General features: G+C 44.9%; 1 protein-coding gene across 3 annotated transcripts in view; it reads right to left on the bottom strand.

Annotated features, from left to right (window-relative positions):
* NRG1 (neuregulin 1) overlaps nt 1-24712 on the bottom strand; it is an 843690-nt gene that overhangs the window by 426093 nt on the left and 392885 nt on the right. For 2 of the 3 annotated variants that reach the window (XM_030566617.1, XM_030566618.1), the window contains exon 2: nt 24467-24544. In XM_030566617.1, the coding sequence (XP_030422477.1) occupies nt 24467-24544 (78 nt within the window). The remainder of the gene's footprint in view (nt 1-24466; nt 24545-24712) is intronic. The other variant, XM_030566619.1, reaches the window with a different exon arrangement.

Raw genomic sequence — 24712 nt, 5'->3', positions numbered from 1 at the left:
TTTCCTCGAAAACAACTGAGTCTCACTCACTTGCACACATGCCTGCATGCCCAGCCCCACCCCCTAGCAGTGATTGAGCTTTCTGCACACACACCTAGGTCCCCACCCCTGGCGCTGATTTACATCTCAGCCAGCTGTCTGGGTACTCAAACAGACACATCTGGTCTGCTGGGGATGGGGCATGCATCCTCCACAGATTTCTTTGCTTCCCCATTTTTCTACTGGGAAACTAAGAAATCTGCATGGGACATGAATTCTATGCACATACAGTGGAGCAGAATTCCCCCAGGAGTAGAGAATGCAAATCCTTCATTTAGAGAAGTGCTAAGCCACACAGAGCTGTACTAAAACCAGGGTTATGCTGTTGTAACTCAGGATAGAGTGCTCTCAATGGTGGAAATAAGGCCTAGATTGGGGAATTGCAGTTGTGAAAAGTGAAAACTTTGTTCCAGAGATTGTCCCACAGTTGGCTACCCCTGTCCCAAAAGTGGGTGGATCTGGCCAGAAACAGGGCATAGCCAGGGTATCCAGAAGAACTGTTAAGTCAGTGTATAGCTGGGACAAACTGCAGTGGAGCCAGAGCTACAAGTCAAAGTTGCCCTTTCCCAGTGCAGTTCCCAGGGTGGTGAAAACACCATCTAACGGTCCCTGTGGGTGAATCCCCAGTATGGTACACCTCTGCCTGACACTGCAAGAGTTTATTGACCCAATATATGATAAAATACATTATTATAATTAAGCTTTTAATGTTACTCATTGGCAGGGCCGGCTCCAGGCCCCAGCACGCCAAGCGCGTGTTTGGGGCGGCATGCCGCGGGGGGCACTCTGCCGGTTGCCCGGAGGGCGGCAGGCAGCTCCGGTGGACCTCCCGCAGGTGTGCCTGCGGAGGGTCCCGCTGGTCCCACGGCTCCGGTGGAGCATCCGCAGGCATGCCTGCGGGAGGTCCAATGGAGCCGCAGGACCGGCGAGCGGGAGAGCGCCCCCCGCGGCGTGCCGCCGTGCTTGGGGCGACAAAATGGCTAGAGCCGGCCCTGCTCATAGGCATGATCTTTTCACTGGGAAAGTGCACAAGTGAGATGTAACTGACTAGTTCTTAGCAATGGGTGGAAAGTTTTCCACCTTTTCACTGCAGAAATATCTTAGAAAATTGTACACTCATTGATGCTAAAACTTCATCGTCAGTGGAAACTTTAATCAAGCTTGTTAACTCACAGTTTCTGAGCTGTTGGTTTTGTATGAGATTCCTAGATCAGGGAATACAATGATGTTAATGTCTCCCGCTGACATGAGACACAATGCTGAACTTTTGCTTGTAGAAATGTATATGCTTTTACTGGCTGTCCCTGTCAATGTATCTTATTGGCTTCATCTCTCTAATCCCTGCGGCATTTTACCTTAAGCAAAACTGAAGGACTTGTACAGCAAAATTAAAAAAAAAAGTTGCAAAACATAACACAGCAAGAACATAAAAGAAAGAGTCTAATGATGTGACCTGATCCCTCAGTGGCTTGGTAACTTCAGGTAGTGCATTCTATAATGCAAGGGACAGCTCCTCGTTCTTCGCTCAGGCCCCTTTGTATCTGATCACATGTAAGAGTGCTGTTATCAAACCTAGCACTAGTGTAACACTGACAGACTCCAGTCATCGATGGGTGGGAAACCTGGGACCTCTGGAGCTAAATGCATGAGCCTCTACTGCATGGCTTTTAGCTCAGGCTGTAGAGCAGACTCATTAATCTTTCTCTTTAAGTGGCCTTGGTGCCACTAGATGGGACAGAGCACCACACCCAGGAGGTATGTGGGTTACACTAGCGTCCCCAAGACAACTCAAAGTCTCCAACACTCACCCAGATATTCCTTTGACAAAACAGCCCAAGATCTACCACAAGTCATAGTAGGGTGACCAGATGTCCTGATTTTATAGGGACAGTCCCAATTTTGGGGTCTTTTTCTTATATAGACACCTATTACCCTCCACCCTGTCCCGATTTTTCACGTTTGCGGTCTGGTCACCCTAAGTCATGGGCTTGATGCAGGAATTACTGAGTGAGTTTCTCTGGCCTCTGCTATGCAGGAGGTCTGAGTGGAAGATCATAATGGTCTCTTCTGGCCTTAAAATGCATTCATCTAATGCCCACCATGCCCAGATCTTGACACACAGAACTGAAGGTTTAGGAGAACTCCACTCTGACGTGTGCCCCCACAAAATGATATTGAAAACTTGCATAACTTTAAATATATTTGCATATATTCAGGCATAAACTATCAGAAATGCTTTCCTTCCAATTCTGAACTTATGTTGAACAAAACCCTAATGTGGGGAGGTAACTACATGTATTCATATGGAGCTCCAGGCTTTGTAGATGTCAACTATAAAAAAGCCTGAAAGGTGAATACATAAATAAATAAACTCCTCCTTTCCTTCCACGGTGACAAGGAGATGTGAAGGGGAGAAAGTGCTTGCTGCTGTTACCGTAAAACAACCCAAAAACGTCAATCAGAAGAGCAAGCTATTTTGATCAACTCCATAGTGATGTTCTTGGAGGAATGACAGTGTACGGCCACGCCCTGGCTTGTCGAGGACTAGAAAATTCATTCCCATGTTTTTACTATCTGATTCCTGGGAACAACCTGAAAAATCCCCAAGGAAATTCTCCTAGTAAGTTTCAAACTTGAATAGCAGGAAATGAGAAATCTGAGAAAGTTGGACATTCCTTTTATTTTTCTTTAAAAGAGAAAGTGGTTGCTTGGAATTTTGTCTCATGAGAGAACAGGAGCAATCCGAACATAGATCATCTGAATTATGGAAGAAGTCAGGGATTCAGAAGCATTTGAAACATTGTGGTGTCAGGGATATTTCTTACATACCCAAGTCACTCTCTGCATATGAAATCCACTGAACCTGGCAACAGAAAAAACAACAACAACAGGGGATTGCTTGAGTTTCCCCATAAAAAGGGCCAGTAATCTGTGATCTACATGGAAGAGCAGTAACATTGGCAGGTGTGTACTATGCCTTCTGTAGGAATGACAGGTCACCATTCACATGCTGCAGATGCTCACCTCCACTGGCTTTCCAAGCCATAATTTATCCCTAGTATATTTGCTTCTCCTTTTTGCATGTTGCAGCAAAATAATTCTTAAATTTTATCAATCCAATTCTCTGACGGGACACACTTTAATATATTCTGTCTGCTGCAGTTTATTACTCGACTTGTGTATGTCAAAAGAATGGTCTTCCTTGATACTCAACTTGAAATGGTGTCAGCATTTTGCATCAGTCACTTAAGAGCTTGGCTGAAACAGGGCCTAAGCACATGTTTAAGAGCTTTACTGAGTCAGGACCCTACAGCAGAATCCAAGGGGGATAAAATATCTTCTCATCTCATTTCTGTGTAAGTCTTATTTTGTCCACTCTTGGGTATGCTAAGCTTTCTGTGAAAGCCTTATGAAACATGACTCAGGGAAAAGGATAGATTGGCGAATATCTGACAGTGACAGTATCATATAGTGAGACTTCCGTCATTGCAGAATTGTAAAAATAAATAAATAAATAAGTCACCACCAAAAATGAATAGGACAAACTAGAGCCAGGTGCAGAAGCCATGAAATAGTAAACAGATTTTAAAAGATGGTCAGAGCTCCCAAAAATATTTTTGCATTTTGATATAGTCTAATAACACTCTTTCAAGCCCCCTTGGAAGCTGTCCCTTTTTATTAAAATGTCAATTTAGAATATCTTTGACGGTCTTTTTGAAAATGAGGATTACACCCATACATACAAAGTAATACATAAAGTACAGCTAATGTGATCATAATGATAGAATATACTGGTTGCCCTTTAGAAATCAGCAACTGCCAACCTTTACCATATGGTACTAACGGAGATACTATGGCTACTCCCTGTACTTAGGAAATGAGTACTTGGTTTTGGGGAAATAGCTGACTTTTTAATGGCACTACTTATACAGAGTCAACATCAAACTTAGAAAATTCAGAGTTCTATCCTGCCAGGTTCAAAAACAACAACTATGCAGCATGGCTGGTGAAAACCAGCCCATTCATAACTTGACATCACCAACAAATCCATGCAGCTGGCATGAGGCAAGGCTATGTATTTTACACATTATATAGAAACTAGCATCAATACTATGTTAAGGTTATAAAATCAAACACTTGAAAGTCAAATTTTCACATGGCCAGCTTAACATTGCAGGAGAAACCTTGCACTTTGGAATGTCCTGATTTCTGAACAGATGTTTCCGCCTTAGGCTGGGGCTTTACAATGATGTGATTGTAACAATGACAGTGTGGAACTCCTCAGCTAGGCATAAAACAGGATTATCTGACTCAGAGCAGTTTGTCATTGATACACAGTGAGTAATAAAGTTTTAATGTTTCCTAGAATGTATTTCAAGCATTTAGGTAAGAAGTTCCAACAGCTCAACCCCTTCTATGTCTCAACTATAAAGAATATCCAATATTGGGAACTAATGGCCTCTTTCTTGTGTTCCAGTGTCCTTTATAAAGAGATGCTCTAGCTGAAAATGCTGCATGCTTTTATTGCAATTTTAGTTGGTGAGTTTCTCCACAGCAATACTATATAGTCCACACCTTGTAAACCAGCTTTCCGGGGAGAGATCAGAATTAGGGCCAGAACCATCTAGCTGCAGTGGAGACTGAAGCTGCTAGCAAGAAGAACTTCAAGAATACACCAAATATGGATTAGATTTTATAGAACTCAGGGTATTTACATTTCCCATGAAACTATATCCCAGCCACAATCAACACAGATATGCATTTTAAACCAGTACTGTTACATCAAGGCATTTTAAAGGAGAGGGGAGTCTTAGCAAGTATTGACTCTGTTGGGAAAAGATTACCTGAGTTCTGATAAGTCACCGAGAGTGGTGGCTCATAACTCCATCTGGAAATAAGATAGGAGGCTGGGCTTTTGGGGGAAAGAGGACCTAGGGTGTGGGCTGAGCAATCTTGAGGGAGGAACCTTTGGAGCATCCCATACTGGGAAGAAGGTTTGAGTTGAACTTTATGGGTGAGATTTTCAAAAATGCTCAGCATTGGCACAACTCTGCTACCATTGAAGTGAATGGGTGCTTTACTATCTGACTTCAATGAGGGCAGGATTAGATCAATACCGAGCATTTCTGATAATCCCACCCTGTGTATCCTTGTTGTTGATTTCTTTGTTGATGGAACAAAATTCAAGAGATTTCAGTGCGAAGCATCACATAACAAGTATGCCTTCATTTTATTACTTCCCATTTTCAGTAACATTCAGGTGCTTGCAGCAAAGGCACGGTGGTCGTGGTGATTACTTCTTTAACATACTGAACAATATTATTTTACTCCCAGCTATGAGGTCATTTCTGCTTGTTTTCACAGAATGCCATCCATCAAGCATTGGTATAATTGTGATAATTGAAAGCATTAGGAAAAGCAAACTATGCATGACGCTAAATGTGTGCTGGAAATCTGACTCAGTACAAAATTACTGTATTGAAAAAAACAGATGTGTTTGCTCCAAACACAGCCCTGGCCACATTTATTTTGCCTACAGCAAACTTTTGTTCTCAACACAGAATCATAGAATATCAGAATTTGAAGGGACCTCAGGAGGTCATCTAATCCAACCCCCTGCTCAAAGCAGAACCAACCCCAACTAAATCATCCCAGCCAGGACTTTGTCAAGCAGGGCCTTAAAAACCTCTAAGGAAGGAGATTCCACCACCTCCCTAGGGAACCCATTCCAGTTCTTCACCACCCTCCTAGTGAAAGATTTTCCTAATATCCAACCTAAACCTCCCCCACTACAACCTGAGACCATTACTCCTTGTTCTGTCACCTGCAACCACTGAGAACAGTCTAGATCCATCCTCTTTAGAACCCCCTTTCACGTAGTTGAAAGCAGCTATCAAATCCCCCCTCATTCTTCTCTTCTGCAGACTAAATAATCCCAGTTCCCTCAGCCTCTCCTCATAAATCATGTGCTCCAGCCCCCTAATCATTTTTGTTCCCTCCGCTGGACTCTTCCCAATTTTTCCACATCCTTCTTGTAGTGTGGGGCCCAAAACTAGACACAGTACTCCAGATGAGGACTCACCAATGTCGAATACAGGGGAATGATCACATCCCTCGATCTGCTGGCAATACCCCTACTTATACAGCCCAAAATGCCGTTAGCCTTCTTGACAACAAGGGCACACTGTTGACTCATATCCAGCTTCTCATCCACTGTAACCTCTAGGTCCTTTTCTGCAGAACTGCTGCTTAGCCATTCAGTCCCTAGTCTGTAGCAGTGCATGGGATTCTTCCTTCCTAAGTGCAGGACTCTGCACTTGTCCTTGTTGAACCACATCAGATTTCTTTTGGCCCAATTCTCTAATTTGTCTAGGTCCCTCTGTATCCTATCCCTACCCTCCGGCATATCTACCACTCCTCCCACTTTAGTGTCATCTGCGAACTTGCTGAGAGTGCAGTCCATGCCATCCTCCAGATCATTAATGTTGAGCATCTGTATGTATTTTATGCTAGCTCAGATTATACTTGGGTTTCCAGAAAGATGAAAACTGAGACACAGCACTGAGAAAACTATGAATTTATGAACAGATGCAAATTGGTGCTTGCGGGGCAAGAACATACTGGGAACCTTTTGTATCAGAGAGGAAAATGAAACTCAACATGAATGGGATTAGTGAGCTTAGAAAAGATGCCTTGTTCAGGTGAAAATGTAACTGTTCACACAGATCAGAAGAAGATGTATAAATATAAACACGGGGCCTGCTTTGCATCTATGAGCTGCCTTTGATTGTGGGGTTTTAGAGGAATTTAGCAGCTGAGACTTGGCTTCTGCACCTGTTTTTAGTAAGAGTTTAGAGCCAGATATGCTGTGATCTCCACTCTCTCAGGGTATATCTTCGTTGCATAGTGTACCCAACTTATTTCCTGGGTTTGCCCCCTACCATTCACACAGAAAACCCACTGGCCTAGGCTTGGGGGTGCTTTCAGCCCAGGACAGCTTAGCCAGCTGGGGGCATGGATTAGAGTCCAGTCTCTGCTTTCACTCAGGCTGGAACCCACCCACTTTGCAGAAGGATGAAGGTAAAACCACGTAAGTGCTAACAGTCCTCCAATGCCCTTCCCACAATTCCCTCTGAAGGACAGACAAGTTCTCCCACAACTATCTGGGGAAGGATCCTGGAGCATCTCAGCACAAAGAACCATAGGATATGCCCTCAGACACATGAAGGTGAGTGAGGAAACAGTGAGGGCACAGCAATGTGGCAAGGGCCTTCCAGTGGGGATGCTCACACCCATGCTGGGCTAGCCCCATTGCTCAGAACCAGTGCCAGGTAATGGTGCAGTGAAGACATACTGCCAGAACGACAAGCAGGGCCAGACAGCAGCGGCTGTGAGCCAGGATCTCCTCTCACTCATGCCTGTTTTATCCTGGAACAGTCTCATGAACTTCATTGGAGCTATTGACAGTTTATATTGGTGTGAGCAAGAGGGGACCCATGTTGTATCTTCGCCCTCGCCATCAGGAATGCCAGGGAGTGCTGCCATGGAGAGGCAGTGACTCCCCTGAGGTACCTGCATAGGGCAAAGGGGCTTTCTCTAGTTGACTGATAGATGGTGTGAATACCCCTTTTCCTAGAGACAGCAGAAGCAGCTGAGGGCTCTGAAATGGAGCTGTCAGATGGGAACCCTGGGGACCCAACTGGACAATCAGGAGCAGGATCGGGTCAAGACAGCTACCTGGAGCCACTTGGCAGGAAGGCAGTGGTGGTGGTGAGGTTGCAGTGCAAGATCTTTCAACCCTTCAGAAATTGCTCCCTGTTGCTAACGTCATCCCCACTGTGAAAAGGTTTGAGAACATAGTTTAATGGGAGCATGCAGTGCTAACGTTTTATACTGTCAGTCTGTGTTTGCCTCCATCAAAGTGGTTTAGGGTTAGTCTCATCTCAGTGATACTGTTGCAAACCTGAAGTAACTCCACTGAGGTGCACAACTGCAGCTTAACTTGAGGTCCCTGAAACAAAATGTAATTATGTTGCATTTACACAGTATAAGTGAGAGCAAAATCTGGTCCTTAAAGGAAATAAGAACAGGAGCAGAAAAGGGAATGTAACGCTGAGTAAGGTGGGCAAGGTGATTTAGAGCAAGCGAGAGTGAAACAGGTGTGCAAGATTCAAGAGGCAGGTAAAAAAAAGGAAGGTGACAAAAGAAATGGTTATTCCTTTAGCTGTGATCTGTATACACCATCTCTAAAATGAGAAGAAGGTGAGTCAGGTGAATAATTCAAACTCTTTCTCTACATCTGTTCTGGGAAGGCCTTATTTTGCATGTTATCACAAAATGGCTATCATACAAGTATTTGTAACAGAGTTCCATGTGAGGTCAGCAGATACACTGGCTGAGTATAACACCAATACAGCCTGGTAGATAACTATACGAACATACCGAGTACAAACTGTTACTCACTTCAGCAGCAGGAGCAGATAACAGAAGGCACATAAAATCTTCCATGAATAACAAAATCCTATTTGACGCTTTTTAAAAAATAGATCGAGAGTCCGTACTGCAAATACATGGAGGGGAAAAAAACAGATTTTCATAGATTCATAGATTTTAAGACTAGAAATACCATTATGATCATCTAGGTAATCAACTATTTTTGTCAAGGTCCAAATTTCTTTGTCAACATATAGTCAAAGTCCAGACTCCAGAGAAAATAGTACAAAAATAATAACAATAATGATAATAAGTAAATAAAATTATTTTGCGGTCTCGTGGTCTGGATTTGGCCGCAGGTCTGCCTATTGACTATCCCTGATCTAGTCTGCCCTCCTGCACAATACGAGCCAGACAATTTCATCCAGCGATTCCTGTATGAACTCCATAACTTCTGTTTGAGATACAGCATCTCTTGTAGAAAAGCATTCAGTCTTGAATTAAAGACTGAGTGTGATGGAGAATCACCACATTGCTTGGGAAGTCTCAGGGATTTATTACCTTCATTTTGTGGCAGGCCTTGTGTCTCTCTGGATTGAAAATTATGTGCTAGGCAGGAAATCAGGTTGTCAGTAGTGACCCGGGGAGACTTGCTTCTTAGAGGAACCAGGGAGGAGAGAAAGCCTGTGTCTGAGGGAGTCCAGAATGAACTGGAGGGCATTCTCTACATGGCAGTCCATGACAGGAGAAATCCGACTGAGCCCATCTTCAGAACTCAGCGTGAGGGACATCATTCCACACAAGCCTTCCTCCAGAACAAAGGCTGTCGTGGCAACCAGTGCAAATGGCAGAAAGAAGAGAAAAATATTTGTAAGAGGGAACCTTGAAAAAATTCACCGATGTGAATTCAACAGTTCTCTGGAACTCCTCATTTTAAAAATGGGAAGAACCTATCAGTATTTATAAAGCACCAGTCACTAGGTCTTTGTTCTCTGTAATCTCTCTGTTGTACGCTCATTATCCTGGGCCTTTGGGAACAGAGGAGCCTTGAAGACTACAGGTGTTTGCTGGATGTTCATTTATACCAGCCCTATCTAGTAGACATGCATCTGAAGAAGTGAGTATTCACCCACGAAAGCTCATGCTCCAAAACGTCTGTTAGTCTATAAGGTGCCACAGGATTCTTTGCTGCTATCTAGTAAGGAGTCTGATTGTTGCTGTTGCTTATACTGAGGGATATTGACACTGCTTAAGCCATGCACATTGTCACAAAGCATTTAAGCACAGCTTTTTTTTATAGGTAACACAAACAGGGTCAACTCAGTAAGAGTCTTATTTGAGTTCTGGACTGTTTTGAAGCTGGGAAAAGGCTATCCCAGAATTCTGCAGGGAGAAATCTTGCAAAGCTTCCGCATCATTTACCTGGCACCTGCGCTTGCTCACACAGATTTATGGCAATAGAGGTTCCACACCAAAGATCAGTTGCTGCTGTGTGTTTCAGCGGACTCCATTTCCATTACACTCCAAGGTGCTGAAGCACTATTGGCACATTATTAGTTTTTCAGCTGAGTGGCACAATGAATTATTGGTCTTGTCAGCGTGATGAGAAAAAAGGAGATGACACTTTGAAGTGAGGTGGCAAAGCAGTAGAGAACAGCACATTTTGAGCTGATGGAGTTCCTAAGCAGAGAGTTCAGAAGATGTACTAAAATGCATACACAGGTGTGAATACCAGGGATCACTAGTATTCTAAACCATTCTCATTTATTCCTCCTGATTTCAACTACTGTATAAAAGAGAAGGGCTCAAATGACCTGGGGCAAATGGATTTAGGCACCTAAAGATGCAGACAGATGCCTAGTGGGATTTTCAAAAGAGCATAAGAAGGTTACGTTTCAATTGGAGTTAGGTGCCTAACTTTTCTAAAACCTGCATCTTTTGGCACCTAAATACCTTTTTGTATCTGGCCCCTGGGCGATATTTCCTGGGGGCTGTCTTTAATTTTTAAGAGGGCTTTCTTTTTTTTTCTCAGACTCATTTAACGGTGGGATAAAGGTGCATAAGGGATTTAGGCGCACAAGCCCTAAAGTTAGGGAGATTTGTGCTCCTAATTCATTAGGTACTATTGAAAATCCAGCCTCCAGGTCCCAGATCCGCAAAGCACTGAGCATGTGCTTAAGTTGTCATTAAACTCAGTGGGTGTTAGTACAGGTTTATGTGCTCCACTGAACAGGAATGGATTTAAGCACAAGCTCAAAGTTCAGCACACAGGTAAGTGCCCAAGCCTTTAAAGAGCAGGGTTTTCAAGTCCTGGCCCAAGTAGCCTGTTCATTTTCACACACCAGTCTCCCATTTCTCATTGTCATCTGAACTTGTGCATGGCACAGCCAGCACCAGTGATGTGTAAAGGACACAGAATCCTTCCACTGAGAGAGGGCCTTCCCACTTCTCCCTCCCCTGGTCTCTGGTGGCTGCTGACCCACGGGATCTCCTGGGACCTCATAGGTGTGACTGGCAGGGGAGACACCAGTAAGTCTCCTTTCTCTGGGAGGAAAAGCCAGGGTAGAGAGATGCTCCACCTGAGTAAAGGTGAGTGCATTCGGTGTGCTCAGCATGCATCCAGAGATAAGCCAGCCTGCTCCTCCTCACAGAGATCCCCAGAATAGGGGCAGGAGAAGAGACTGCAGGTACTAGCCAGATGGGGGAGGTGGGAGATGTGGAGAGAACAGCTGAGTTACACCTTTGCCCTGCAAACAGCGGCCCCTGTAGTGAGTTGGGAAGGGACTGAGCAGTCTGCTTTCCTGTTCATCCCTGCCTCGCTGCAAGGATCAGTTGCTGCTGAAGCTGGGACAGAACTAAACTGCCTGCAGCCCACTGAGGCTCTAGCCTTGAGTCGAAAACCCTCCAAAGGACTGTGCCAGCAGGTGCAGCTAGCTGATGGCCTGCGGAAGCAGTGCAATGGAGTTCTGCGTCCCTTTGAGACCCCACCGTAACGAAGAACTGTCTGACACACAGTACTGCCAACCTCCAGGGTTCAAAAATCATGAGATTGACTTAAATATCATGAGAGCTTTAAAATGAGACATTTGGGGCTGTTTTGATTTGTCACCTGATGGTAGGCCTGATTCCACTCACACTTACACCAGCATAGTCCCATGGGCTTCAGTGGACATAGTATGCTGTACAGCAGTGAGAGTGAGAGGACACTCAGGTCTGCTCTCCATGGGTGTGTCCCTAGAGTGGCTCTGGTGTCAGGATCCTTGCTTTGTCCAGAGGATGCTTAGGCCAGTAGCATAGAATCCACCACCCCTCCTTTGAGACAGTTGTGCAGCGAGAAGACTGAAGCTACACAATGACACTGTTGGATACATGGAGGCCATCACCGTGACTGCTAAGAATCCTTTTTTCTCTTCTTTTTCTGCACAGGAAAACTGAATGATAAACTGCCTGCATCAAGATCCAAGATGAAGTCTTCATCCATAGCTCAATGGCATTAAAGGCTGTAGTTGCTCTGTTTACCCTTAGGAGAGCTTTCCCTTTTATACCAATGACCAATTCACTTATTAGAACCCCAGCTAATAAAAATCCTTGGCCGCTCAGACTAACTAACTGAAAGCAGCAAAGAATCCTGTGGCACCTTATAGACTAACAGACGTATTGGAGCATGAGCTTTCGTGGGTGAATACCCACTTCGTCAGATGCATGTAGTGGAAATTTCCAGGGGCAGGTATATATATGCAGATATGCTAGAGATAATGAGGTAGTTCAATCAGGGAGGATGAGGCCCTGTTCTAGCAGTTGAGGTGTGAAAACCAAGGGAGAAGCAACTGATTTTGTAATTGGCAAGCCATTCACCAGTCTTTGTTTAATCCAGAGCTGATGGGGTCAAATTTGCAGATGAACTGAAGCTCAGCTGTTTCTCTTTGAAGTCTGGTCCTGAAGTTTTTTTGCTGCAGGATGGCCACCTTAAGGTCTGCTATAGTGCGGCCAGGGAGGTTAAAGTGTTCTCCTACTGGTTTTTGTATATTGCCATTCCTAATATCTGATTTGTGTCCGTTTATCCTTTTCTGTAGCGACTGTCCAGTTTGGCCGATGTACATAGCAGAGGGGCATTGCTGGCATATGATGGTGTATATTACATTGGTGGACGTGCAGGTGAATGAACCGATGATGGTGTGGCTGATCTGGTTAGGTCCTGTGATGGTGTCGCTGGTGTAGATATGTGGGCAGAGTTGGCATCGAGGTTTGTTGCATGGATTGGTTCCTGAGCTAGAGTTACTATGGTGCGGTGTGCAGTTACTGGTGAGAATATGTTTCAGGTTGGCAGGTTGCCTGTGGGCGAGGACTGGCCTGCCACCCAAGACCTGTGAAAGTGTGGGATCATTGTCCAGGATGGGTTGTAGATCCCTGATGATGCGTTGGAGAGGTTTTAGCTGGGGACTGTATGTGATGGCCAGTGGAGTCCTGTTGGTTTCTTTCTTGGGTTTGTCTTGCAGTAGGAGGCTTCTGGGTACACGTCTGACTCTATTGATCTGTTTCCTTATTTCCTCGTGCGGGTATTGTAGTTTTCAGAATGCTTGGTGGAGATTTTGTAGGTGCTGGTCTCTGTCTGAGGGGTTAGGGCAGATGCAGTTGTACCTCAGTGCTTGGCTGTAGACAACGGATCGTGTGATGTGCCCAGGATGGAAGTTGGAGGCATGAAGGTAGGCACAGGATTCTTTGCTGCTTTTACAGATCCAGACTAACACGGCTACCCCTCTGATACTTAACTGAAAGCACAATCAGATGTTACCCCGGGAGAGAGATTCATTACCACAGGCTCTGAGCAGCCCGATCTGCATCATGATAATGGGAAAGACGAGGACAAAGCAATTTGCCTCACTTTCATTCCCAGCGCAGAAAGCATGCTTCCATGAACAGTACATGACCTGTCCTTTCTGTTATTTCACCAGATACAACATACTGCTTCATGAGATATTAATTTAATAGCTCTGAATATTGCTCTCATTTTCATGCCATTTGAGCCTACATTACATATTGGATATAGATAATCTTCAACACTGATTAATTCCTGCTTCTCTCAGTGCTAGTTGTCACCAGAGGTGTTTCTCTCCCCTTTTGTGCTCAGGCTGCAGACGCAATAATTCAACTGTGTAACCGAGGTGTCATATCGTAAGCCAACCTTTCCACTCCATGCTTATTCCCCAATACTTGGGAAACATTAGCATTCAGCTAGGATGGAAGGGGGGAAATGCATGACTGCTAATTTAAATGGACAATACCTGTCCATGCCACACTCAGATAGAGCTGCACCAGCATCACTGGGACAAAACTTTTCTGCTACATTTTTCAGTCATTTTAATGTTTTGCTCTTAATTTCTTGTGTAATTAAAACTTTTGTGTGAAAGTGGGAGCAAGCAAAAGGCTTCCTTCTTTGACTCTTCTAGCAAAGGCGGGGCAGGGTAAGGAGTTGTGGCAAATCATCTGGTTTGAAATGAGGCAATTTCAATTTCAAGCCTAAATCCATTGTAGAGAAATTATATTTGGTGTCCGCAAAAAAGCGTGGCAACTAATTTGTAGTCCAGGAGAGTACTTATGTGAAATCTCTACAAAAATACTGGCCATTCAGAATCAGGGCAGTGATTCAAAACTACCTATTTTGGTTAGCTTGAAAGGGGTTTTAAATCACTTATTCAGAATGTCAAAGCTGTATTATTGCAGAGATTTCACCTAATTGCTCAGCTGCTGCTCTTGGATCCATTGGATCCATTGTGTGAATCAGTCAAAGGGCTCGTCTATGCTGGAAATTTTGCCAGTTACACTAGTATAACTCCCAATGTGGACACACTTATTCTGGAATAAGAGTGCCTTTTTTTTGGCTCCATTTAAGCTGCTTCCAAAGGGACAAACTACACTGGAAAAAGGTGTTCTCATAATGCTGGAGTAAGAGTGTCCCCACTGGGACTTTAAAGTACTTTAAATTCACACTCTACTTTATACTGGTATATTCTTCCCCTGTAGATAAACCCACCAACACTCCTCTGACACAACCTCTTCTGACTCTGACTCATTCTTAAATGCCACTCTTCTGTCCACTGTTAAGGACTCTGTGGAGGAGACTGTTTAGACTGGAATTTGACAAGTACATGCAATACCCCAGTTTCCATTTCTTGGTCTTTCTGTACAAATAACTGTTGGCTTTGGTTTCCACCTTGTATGTTTAATGGAGAACAAGGTGGTGGTAGGCATTTCACAATGTTCACCCCATATCACTGCTAGTTCTCTCAGGTTAGCAGTTAGCCTGGTGTGTTTCTCTATGGAGTTGAACATGGATGTTATGCTTCTGGAGGTCCTTACAAGCAAATATACCTCTGTGGACAGTAGGTTTGCCATAGCTTACTCTTTTACTGCAAATATAGAGAATAATATTGGACATTACTACTGTGAAAATATTGAAACAGGTCCACAATACACATTTTGATTATTGGCTTTGCTTCAGACTCAGAAATATTTCTGTTCTGTTTTTTCAGCATTATTTATTATTATATTCCAGCTCCGAGTACATTGAGCACAACACACTTTGTGAATTTCACAAAGAAATTGTATATCCTGACTCATAACCTATGAATGAGTATAATCAATAAATCAATATAATCACCAGCAGCTGGATATTTGACAGTCACTGCCAAAATCAGGGTAGAGAAGGAGTAAAAAGGTATATAGGAATTGCCAGACTGGATCAAACCCAAAGTCCATATAGTCCAATATTCCGTCTCTGATACGCTCCAAAGCAAGGTGTAAGAACCTTGTAGTAGGCAGACAATTTACCCTGAATATTATGTGTCATACTGATCTCTAATAGCTAGAGACAGATTTAAGCTCTGAAGCACTAGGTTTAATATCGCTTTCAAAACCATCATAATGCATTTTGACATTTGTATATTCTTGCTATCCATAAAAATATCCAATCCCTCTTTAAATCCTGCTAAATTCCTGGCCTCAAAAACTTCATGTGACAAGGTGTTTAACAGCCTAATTACACAATGTGTGAAAAAGTATTGCCATTTATCAGTTTTGAATTCACCACTGTTCAGTTTCACTGAACATCTCTTTATTCCTGTGTTTTGAGACAGGGCAAAGAGAAGCTCCTGATCTACCTCTCTATTTATTATTTTATATAGTTTTATCATGTTCCTTCTTATTCATTTTATTTGCAAAAGAAGCAATGAAACACAAGAATATTGATTTCTAAAAAGATGACCCTGAAACTAAACACAACTGGAAAAGCAAGGGATGCTTTAACTTCCTACAAACAATTAGTACTTCCATAAATCATATCATTCCACCTTCCTTTGTTTAATTTACAAATTATGGTTAATACAAGAACATGAACACTCTGCATTGTTTCTGTTCTCCTGGGGGCTGGTGTACATCAGCAACTGTGGTAATGAAGCAACATCAATTTACACCAGTTGAGGATCTGGCTTCCTGGAGTAAAACATCAGGTGACATATCCGTGTCTAGCATGAGAGTTCGTCTCCAAGTCTTATTTGCATAGCAGACCTGGATTTGCTTTTGGAGTGTTGACAGTTATTTTGCTCACTGTGACAGCCAAATATCCACAATTCCCCATTTGTCTCAGTCATCAAGAGTGTGCAGGCACATTCACAGGAGAGGATGTGAATCTTTGCATTAACCAGGAACAGTAGCAATAGAGTAGAATCAGCATAAGTGGAATGTATGGAGGCAACATGCCAGGCTACCCCTTGGAAAACACCCAGATGCAGCCACTATGGGCTGACGCAAGCTGCTTTTCTTTTGCAGCATAATACTTAGAGCCCGACCCTCAACCTGTGTAAATCATTATTGCTCAACTGAAGTCAATGGCATTATGACAATCAACACCAGCTGAGGATCTGGGCCTTAGCACTATATTAACCCTTGCACAAAGCTTTTACAGGTTAAGTATGGAGGTGAATCCTCTTCCTGTCTACATTCAAGGGCAAGGGCTACTAAAGTTAAAGAAGTGAGCAAGTGGATTAAGCTGAGATATGCAAGTTGGAACATAAGAACACAGACTGGAAGAAGCTTGGAGCTGTGTGACGTTTCAAAGAGGAGAAGAGAAAATGCACCATGTATACAAGAGACCAGGGCCACCCAGAGGGGTGCGGGCAAGTGGGGCAATTTGCCCCAGGCTCCGCAGGGGCCCCTACAAGAGTTTTTCAGGGGCCCTGGAGTGGGATCCTTCACTCGCTCTGGGGGCCCTGGAAAACTCTCGCAGAGCCTGGGCCTCCGGAGCTTCTTCTGCTCCAGATCTTCGGCGGCAATTTGGCGGCGGGGGGTCCTTCCGCTCTGGGACCCGCTGCCGAAGTGCCAGGTCTTTGGTGGCAATTCGGCGGTGGGGGCCCCCCGCTGCCGAAGACCCCAGGCCCCCTGAATCCTCTGGGCGGCCCTGCAAGAGACAAAATAGAAAGGTTGTAAAACTAAAACACTAGTGGAGGGCTACAAAATTCTGAAATGGTGTCAGAATTATTCTGGAGGAAACCACGAAGAGGCACATGACAGAGATTCCCAGAAGGTCAGATAACAGATGGGTGAGTGTTGGAACGAGGTCACTATCCATAAAATAAGTGGATACGCACTACAGTTAGGAGAATAAGAAAAGGTAAAAGAGGAGTTTTTCACTGGGTCATTGTGCTTTACTGGAAACATGCCACCCAATGAGAAGATAATTCTCAGCGGGGATCTAACTGCACATGTTAGCACTGAGAAGGCTGTGTCTGAAGTATTCCATGGAGGGCACGACACTGGAACCAGAAACTCTGAGCAGGAAGCAGTCCCACAGACTTGTCTGGCATGGGACAAGGTGATTGCAAACACCAACTTTCAGAAGAGGGAAAGTCACCTCACAGCCAGTGGAAGACAAAAGTCTCAAACTGATTTATTTTTAAGGAGAAGTGATCAGTCACAAATAATCAATTGTAAGGTGCATTGTGCACCAGCACAGACTTTTCTTATGGACTTTGGAATGCAGAGACCTTGGAAACATTGAAGCTCTGGACACTGCAAAAGCCTAACTGATGGAAACTTAAAGGAATAAAACTTATGGGAATAAAAAAAAAATCTTTAAACAAAACATAATGCAGAAACGTCTTGACTACATACTGGGATGTATGGAGGATAATTTGTGCCAACTAAAATTAATGCTGCTTGAAAAGGTACATGAAGTCCAAGGAGTGATGAAACCAGTGCTGAAAAAGATAAGAATGAAAATTTGACAGTGGAATTCTCAAATTAAAGACTCTGTTGAGAAGCAAAAGGTCATCTTTAAAAAATGGCAGGCCAGTGGCTTGAACAATGATAAGAGAGTGTACATGGAGGCAAAAAAGGAAGTGAAGTATTACAGTGAAGAGCAACTCTATATACATTTTAATCTTCAGATCAGTACAAAGCACTACCTAGGAATTTTTCCATCCATTTTACACGCTGACAAAAATTTCAGGTTGCCACAAATATCAGGGCATCCTGAGGTACAAGTTAGTGCCACAGAGCATTCAGAAAGACATAAGTACAAAAATTTTGCAGTAATAAACATCAGCTTTCAGTAGCCCACTGTTAACTTGTAACACAACTAAGTTACCATATGTTCTAGTAGTTCACTGGATTTCTTTCTACAGATCTTGTATCAAAGCTAATAATCTGTTGCTGGTTGCAGTCTAAATTTACTATGTCCCAGGTTGCCCATTAGTTTGCCATTTGAATCTGATAGGTCATAAATAACCAGCAATGTCAGAGCTACCGGTAGGGAAACACCATCAATTCTATTATAGTAATTCATTCTGCCCGTTTAGGATTTGCTCCAAAGCCCATTAAAACCAATAGGAGTGTTTCCACAAACTTGGAGTTTGGATAAGGACCTTAGTGAACTGAATGCAACAGCCAAGACTCCAGAATGATGGGTAATACTTAGGAAATCTGCATATACACAGGAAATGTATGCTGAACCTTCTATCAGATTAAACACCAGTCACAACAAACAGATACAAAACAGTGCTCAGAGAAGGGACTCAAACATTCATCAAAGCCAAACAGATTCAGCCTTTGACAGCATACAAAAAAAGACCAATAAAAACCACGCCACAAGTCATCATGTACTAACACAACGTGCCTTCTTCCCATTAAAAGGACCCAGCCTTACCCCACACTCTAGCGGCAAAGGGTGGCTGGCATTAAGCCCTCAGAGAACATCTGCTTCCTTACAGAACACGCTGCAAAGTGAGGTTAGTGCTTGTGAAAACTTTAGCTGGACAGACATGGGACCTAAATGCTCATATCACCCATAGTACAGGAACAAGGCAGGCAGTGCAAGTTTCGTTCAGTTCTTACCGATGTTCCTCAGTGCTGACCTCTGTAAGAGGGTAGTTCAGCCACCATGCCACTGAGATAACTCACCAAAGTGTCAATCAGTGTCAGCAGGGGCAGCTCCAGGAACCAGCACAGCAAGCGTGTGCCTCAGGGCCGCCCAGGGAGGGGGCAAGTGGGGCAGTTTGTCCCAGGCCCTGGACCCTGCAGGGACCCCCACAAGAGTTTTTCAGGGACCCTGGAGCGGGGTCCTTCACTCGCTCTGGGGGCACCAGAAAACTCTCACGGGCCCCAGGCGCCCAGAGCTTCTTCCGCTCCAGGTCTTCGGTGGCAATTCGGCAGCAGGGGGTCCTTCCACTCCAGAACCCACCACCGAAGTGACCCAAAGACCCGCGGCAGGGGGTCCTTCCCCCCTGGCTCCCGCCGCCAAAGTGCCGGGTCTTCGGCGGCAATTAGGCGGCGGGGGGCCCCTGCTGCCGAAGACCCCAGACCCCTGAATCCTCTGGGAGGCCCTGGAAGGCCTGCCAGTTGCTGTGAGGGCAGCAGTCAGGCAGCCTTCGGCAGCATGCCTGCGCGAGGTCTGCCGGTCCCGCACCGGCGAATCCGCGTGACCAGCGGACCGCCCGCAGGCCACTGACTGCCATGCTTGGGGTAGCAAAAAACATAGAGCTGCCCCGAGTGTCAGCTCAAGGTTTGTGGGGGATTAAGCTGTATTTGTTCTTTTTAATACTTCGGAGCTACCCTTCAGTCCTTGCTTCTTCACTTCCTGGCTGCTCTGAGCATGTAGCAGATTTGATTCTGATTTAATACATAATATTCCACCATGCTCTTTTCCTTTATAACTCTGAAACCCTTGTGCCTAATAGGGAGATATCTCTTTAAGCGACCCATTGGGGGGATGTAGGAGTGAGTGGTGTCTGGGTCATTTGTTGCTAGGTAGATTAAGCACTCCACATCCAGAAGCTTCTGGAATTGGGTGTGGTAGCTTTGGCTATGTTCTCGTACAGGGATGGGCAAACTTTTTGGTCCAAGGGCCACATCTAGGTGGGGAAATTGCATGCAGGGCCATGAATGTAGGACTGGGGCAGGGAGTTGGGGTGTGGGAGAGAGTGTGGGGTGCAGGAAGGGGCTCAGGGCAGGGAGTTGGGGGCTCGTGGCAGGAGGTTGGAGTGCAGGAAGAGTTGCGGGGTGCGGCAGGGGACTCAGGGTAGGGGGTTGGGTGCAGGATGCGTGCAGCAGGGGGCTCAAATCAGGGGGTTGGGGGCTCATGGCAGGGGTTGGGGTGCGGTAGGGTCTCAGGGCAGGGGGGTTGGGTGCAGGAGCAGCTCTGGGGTGGCAGTGGCACTCAGCAAGGCTCAGAGAAGCTCCCTGCCTGCCCTGGCACCGTGCCTCTCCCGGAAGCGGCCAGCACCATGAGGGGGAGCAGTCTGGGCAGCTGCTTTGCAGAAGGCCATGTACCCTGTGTGAGTTGGGAGAAGCTGAGCCCAGGAGCAGGAAGCAGGCTGCTGCCCCTAACTCTAAAGCGTTTTGCAGCAAGTTAGTGATATTGCTAACCCTCTATCAGGGAAGCCCAGGCAATGCTAATTATAGCCAGGGGAAATTGGGGGGGGGAAAATAACTTCTATTTTAATAGTATGTTTTGATATTAGCCAAACTGTTCCAGTTAAATTGTCTCAACTAATCTGAGTCACCAACTTTTCTTTAAATGTAGTAATGGGGAAAGAGTCATTTCTACTTTGCTAGTCTCAGTTTTGTCTTTTCTTGTAACAGGATTTTCTTTAAATCAAGACACGTAACTGAGTGGTGGGTTAACCAGTCAGCTGACTGGCTGGCAGGGATTTCAGCAGAGGAACAGGCTGCCTGCGTTCCAGCTGACAGTTCCTACAAGCAATGGAGGGAAGATGTTGTTTTAGACTCAGCAGACTGTCTAGATTTGATGATCAAAGACTCTAACTAAGACTTAGGTGAACAAAACCTAAGCTTTTGGGAACTTTCAGTTTCTTCTAGCTGTATTTCTGTGGGGACTGAACTGTTCAGATTTTAATTTGTTTTCTTTATTTCTGTTTATGTATAACTGTGAAGGTAATGTCTGTGGATTATAAAACAGCCATGTCATGCTGTAAAAATTAGATTATCTGTTTCTTTATCATAAGACTTTACACAGTTAATTAATTAAATTCATTTCATTAGTTTCTTTTGGGATTTGAATGTGGAGAGGTTAACCTTGTCCAATCCTTGATGAAAATCCTTAGAGACTGAATGCTGGGTCTCCAGCTACTTTCTATGGGAGTTGGGTTTTTTTAAGACACTGGAGACAGGAAATGTCACCATCTGCACAATGGTAGAAGATGCCACCTTTGGGTTTTTTTGGAAGACAGTTGATTTACAAAGAGGAAAGATGATCTTGTGGTTAAGGCACTGGACTGGGTATCAGGCTAAGTTCAATTCTGAGCTCTGCTACAACCCTCTGGTGCGACCTCTTGTCAGTCTTGTGATCTCATGGGGTACATCTACACAGCAAACAACGCCGCCACAAGGTGGCAAGGTTCAGAGCCGAGGCCAACTGACTTGGGTTTAGCCCAGGCTCTGAGGCTTTCCCCAGTCGCTGGGTCTCAGAGCCCAGGCTCCAGCCCAAGGGGGAACAGCTACACTGCTGTTTTTAGCTCCAGAGAGTGAGCCCAAGTCAGTTGATCTGGGCTCTGAGACTTGCTGCTGAGGGGTTTTTTTCCTGTGGAGACATACGCTCAGCTCCTCATCTGTGGTCTGGGGATAACAACCCTTCCTTTCTCCCACCTTTTGTCCTATCCGTTTAGACTGTAAGCTCTTCGGGGCAGAGACTGTCTCTCACTATGCATCTGTACAGTGCAATGGAGCCCTGATCTCAGTTGGAGGATGCAGGCACTTTTGCAATTAGAACACTAATAACTTTTGGAGGTACTGTCTGGTGGTCTCCTCCCTATCTCCAGATCTGTCGTGTTTAATACATTAGCTGACAGATGGGAGTGTCTGCTCAGGAGAGAACAAGGTCTTGAATATCCAAGATCTGGCAAACCAGGACTGAAGGGCATTGCCAGCTGTATTGAGAGGCCTGCACAGTAACTGCCTGCATTACTACATGGCTTTAGCCAGTGCAGTTATCACCTGATTTCACAAGCACCACACTCACGTAATACCAAGCAGCTTCAATCTGTTTTACTTTTGGATGAGGCAGCATACATTTTGGAACAGGCATAATCCAACCAATAACAATTCATAGGGCTTTCAAACCTCATCACAGGACTTGTTACAATCGGATTAATTGCAGTAACTTCTGAGTCAAAAATGTAAAGTTGTGCAGTGAGACAAAGCAAGACAGAGAGGAACTATGGCAATGAGACTTAAAAAAAGGCAAAACACATGCAAGACACAGAGTGGCTGAGGGACACTCAGAGACAAACAGTGGCTTTTAATTACAAAATTAATTGTTCTCCAGGGCACCCTCACAAGTGATAATACAATCACCAAGTTTTTTTCTTTTTTAAATAGGAGCCAGTAACTCATAGACTCAAAGACTCTAAGGTCAGAGGGACTATCAATGATCATCTGGTCTGACCTCCTGCACAGGGCAGGCCACCCACTCCTGTAAGAGACCCCTAAACACTATGCTGAATGTCATACACACTCATTGCACAATATATGCATCATATCCAGTTTACCTGATGACATGCTCAGGGTCAGCAAAAGCCCTAAATCCCCAGGTGTCCTATACAGATACTCTAGGGGCACCATTCAGTTTTAAAATTCATTTCCTTGTGGTACAAACATAGACCCAGCTTCTGCAAATGCATGTGAATAACTTTACATATAAGTAGCCTCATTGAATTCAAGGTTCACCTCCATATACTGCAGGATTAGGGCTAGGGCTGCCGAAACAGCTGGTTTGATTATCCAGGATATTGACACTTGTGAACAACAATTGACACAGGCAAATCACAGATTACAGGTACTGTGGAACTTGAGCAAACGAACATAAAACAATTTACAGGGGAAAAACCAGCACAAAACTCTCAGATCATGGAAGAACCAGCTAAATATGGCAAGAAAACAAAGTCTCATTTTTACAGTCAAAGAGCAGTGAGCTATTGGTTTTGTGCTGTAACTCTCCCATTGTTCACCGTGCAGTATAATATGATCAGATTTCAGTTTAGGCCATGATAACATTATTACAGTTTTATTTATGGTTCATGAGCAAGAATTTAACAAACATCACTCTAGTAAACTATGTCCATAATGCACTATCTAACACACAGAAAATATTAGAACCATACCAAGGACAACAGAGTTTCCTTTCATAAAAGAGAGGCAACCCCATCACTAAGGCTGCATTTTTCCTCGGCCCTAGCGAGGAATATTAGATTTTCATAAACACACAGTATAAGGTGCTAAAGATTATATTGTACCTGTGGTGAGTCCTCAACTGGTGACAGGCTGAGGTCAGGGATCTCTCCCTTTCTGCCATGGGAGAATGGAGAGCTGGGATGCCAGGTTTTCTGATGGCTAGCTTAGCCATAGCATATTCTTGACATCACTTCCATCACCTTGGAATGTGGCTCAAGTCTCTGATGCCTACATGCCCCAAATCCACTCACTACTTGTCACCTGTCGTGCCCCCTTCCCCAGTTCACTCGTTACTCTCCACCCCTACTGCTGCTCTGTGGGCTCCTTCAAACTGTGCATGTGCACACTTCAACTAGGCTATTTCGCCAGTCACTCCACCCCATCCCATTCTCTCCTCGCCCTTCTCCTTCAATCTGCTAACTCCTTCCATCTCCCACCCAAGCCCAATCCACCTCCCGATCGAAGCTGGGGCGGGCCCCTCAGTGGCATCCCCAGCCAGGAAGGGAGCCAGCAGAAGTCTGTTGCTTGCTTCTCTATGGGGAACAGCTGTTTCTCCCCTGGATCTTGTAGAAGGGTCATGCATTCTTATCTTTCCCTCCCAGAGCTGTGGGGTTCTTTCCCCACTGCCAGGGCAGGGAAGAGGGCTGTTCAAACCCAGGATCCTGAGTGACTGGGGGGGATTACAGCTGAAGGGTCAATGCTCCCTTTCCCTCCCATGCTGGGGAGCACAGGGAGGGGTGGAGAGGCTAAGGCTGACAGTAGCTGAATTGCCGTAAGCCTGCAGGCAGGATCTCTGCTGCTCTAAAAATAGATCAGGCAGAGCTAATGTAGCATAGATCAATGCTCCTGCTCAGCACCAAACTACGCTGGGCATCAGTCCACTGGAGCATGCCAGGGAACAAGAAAATGACCGCTTGCCTGATAGTTCAGTCTGTGTCTGGCTTCTGGCCTCTGTTTTCCTGGGCTTGTTTACACCTATGTCCAGCACTGCAAGAAGTTTCTCTGAAATGCAGTGAATTCCTAAAACACATTTTGTTAGTGACATTCCCTGCTACTGGCTCTCAGGTCAGATCTCCAATGGCTCCCTGCAATGGATCTTGCTGGGGGGGGGGGGGGGAATCAAGGAGGGTCAGAAACTCTAAAGATGGCCCAGGCAGAGGACAGCTACATCCCCAGTCCTCAGTCCAGTTACTGCACATTCCATGTACACAAAGCCACATCTTTAAAACGGTTCCTTGATTTTAAATCCACTCACTGTTGTAGCTGCTGCTGTTGTTGTTAGTCTCTGTCGGTGCCAGGCTGTGCTGAATTGGCCCTTCAGAAGTGGCCCTTCCTGACAGTAAATGGGATAAGAGAGGGGAGGCGGGGAGGAGGAAAGAAAGAGAAGGGAAGGGGATATTTAGATAATCTCACTGACCAAATAGCAAACACTTCAACAGTTTAATGCTATTTGCATGCCAGTTTGTACTGTAATACCCTACCCTGCCCTCCCATGCACCTA

The sequence above is a fragment of the Gopherus evgoodei genome, chromosome 6 (genome assembly GCF_007399415.2).
Source record: "Gopherus evgoodei ecotype Sinaloan lineage chromosome 6, rGopEvg1_v1.p, whole genome shotgun sequence".
Taxonomy (NCBI): Eukaryota; Metazoa; Chordata; order Testudines; family Testudinidae; genus Gopherus; species Gopherus evgoodei.
Note: the sequence above shows the minus strand (reverse complement) of the source record. Positions and strands in the feature narration are given on the sequence as shown.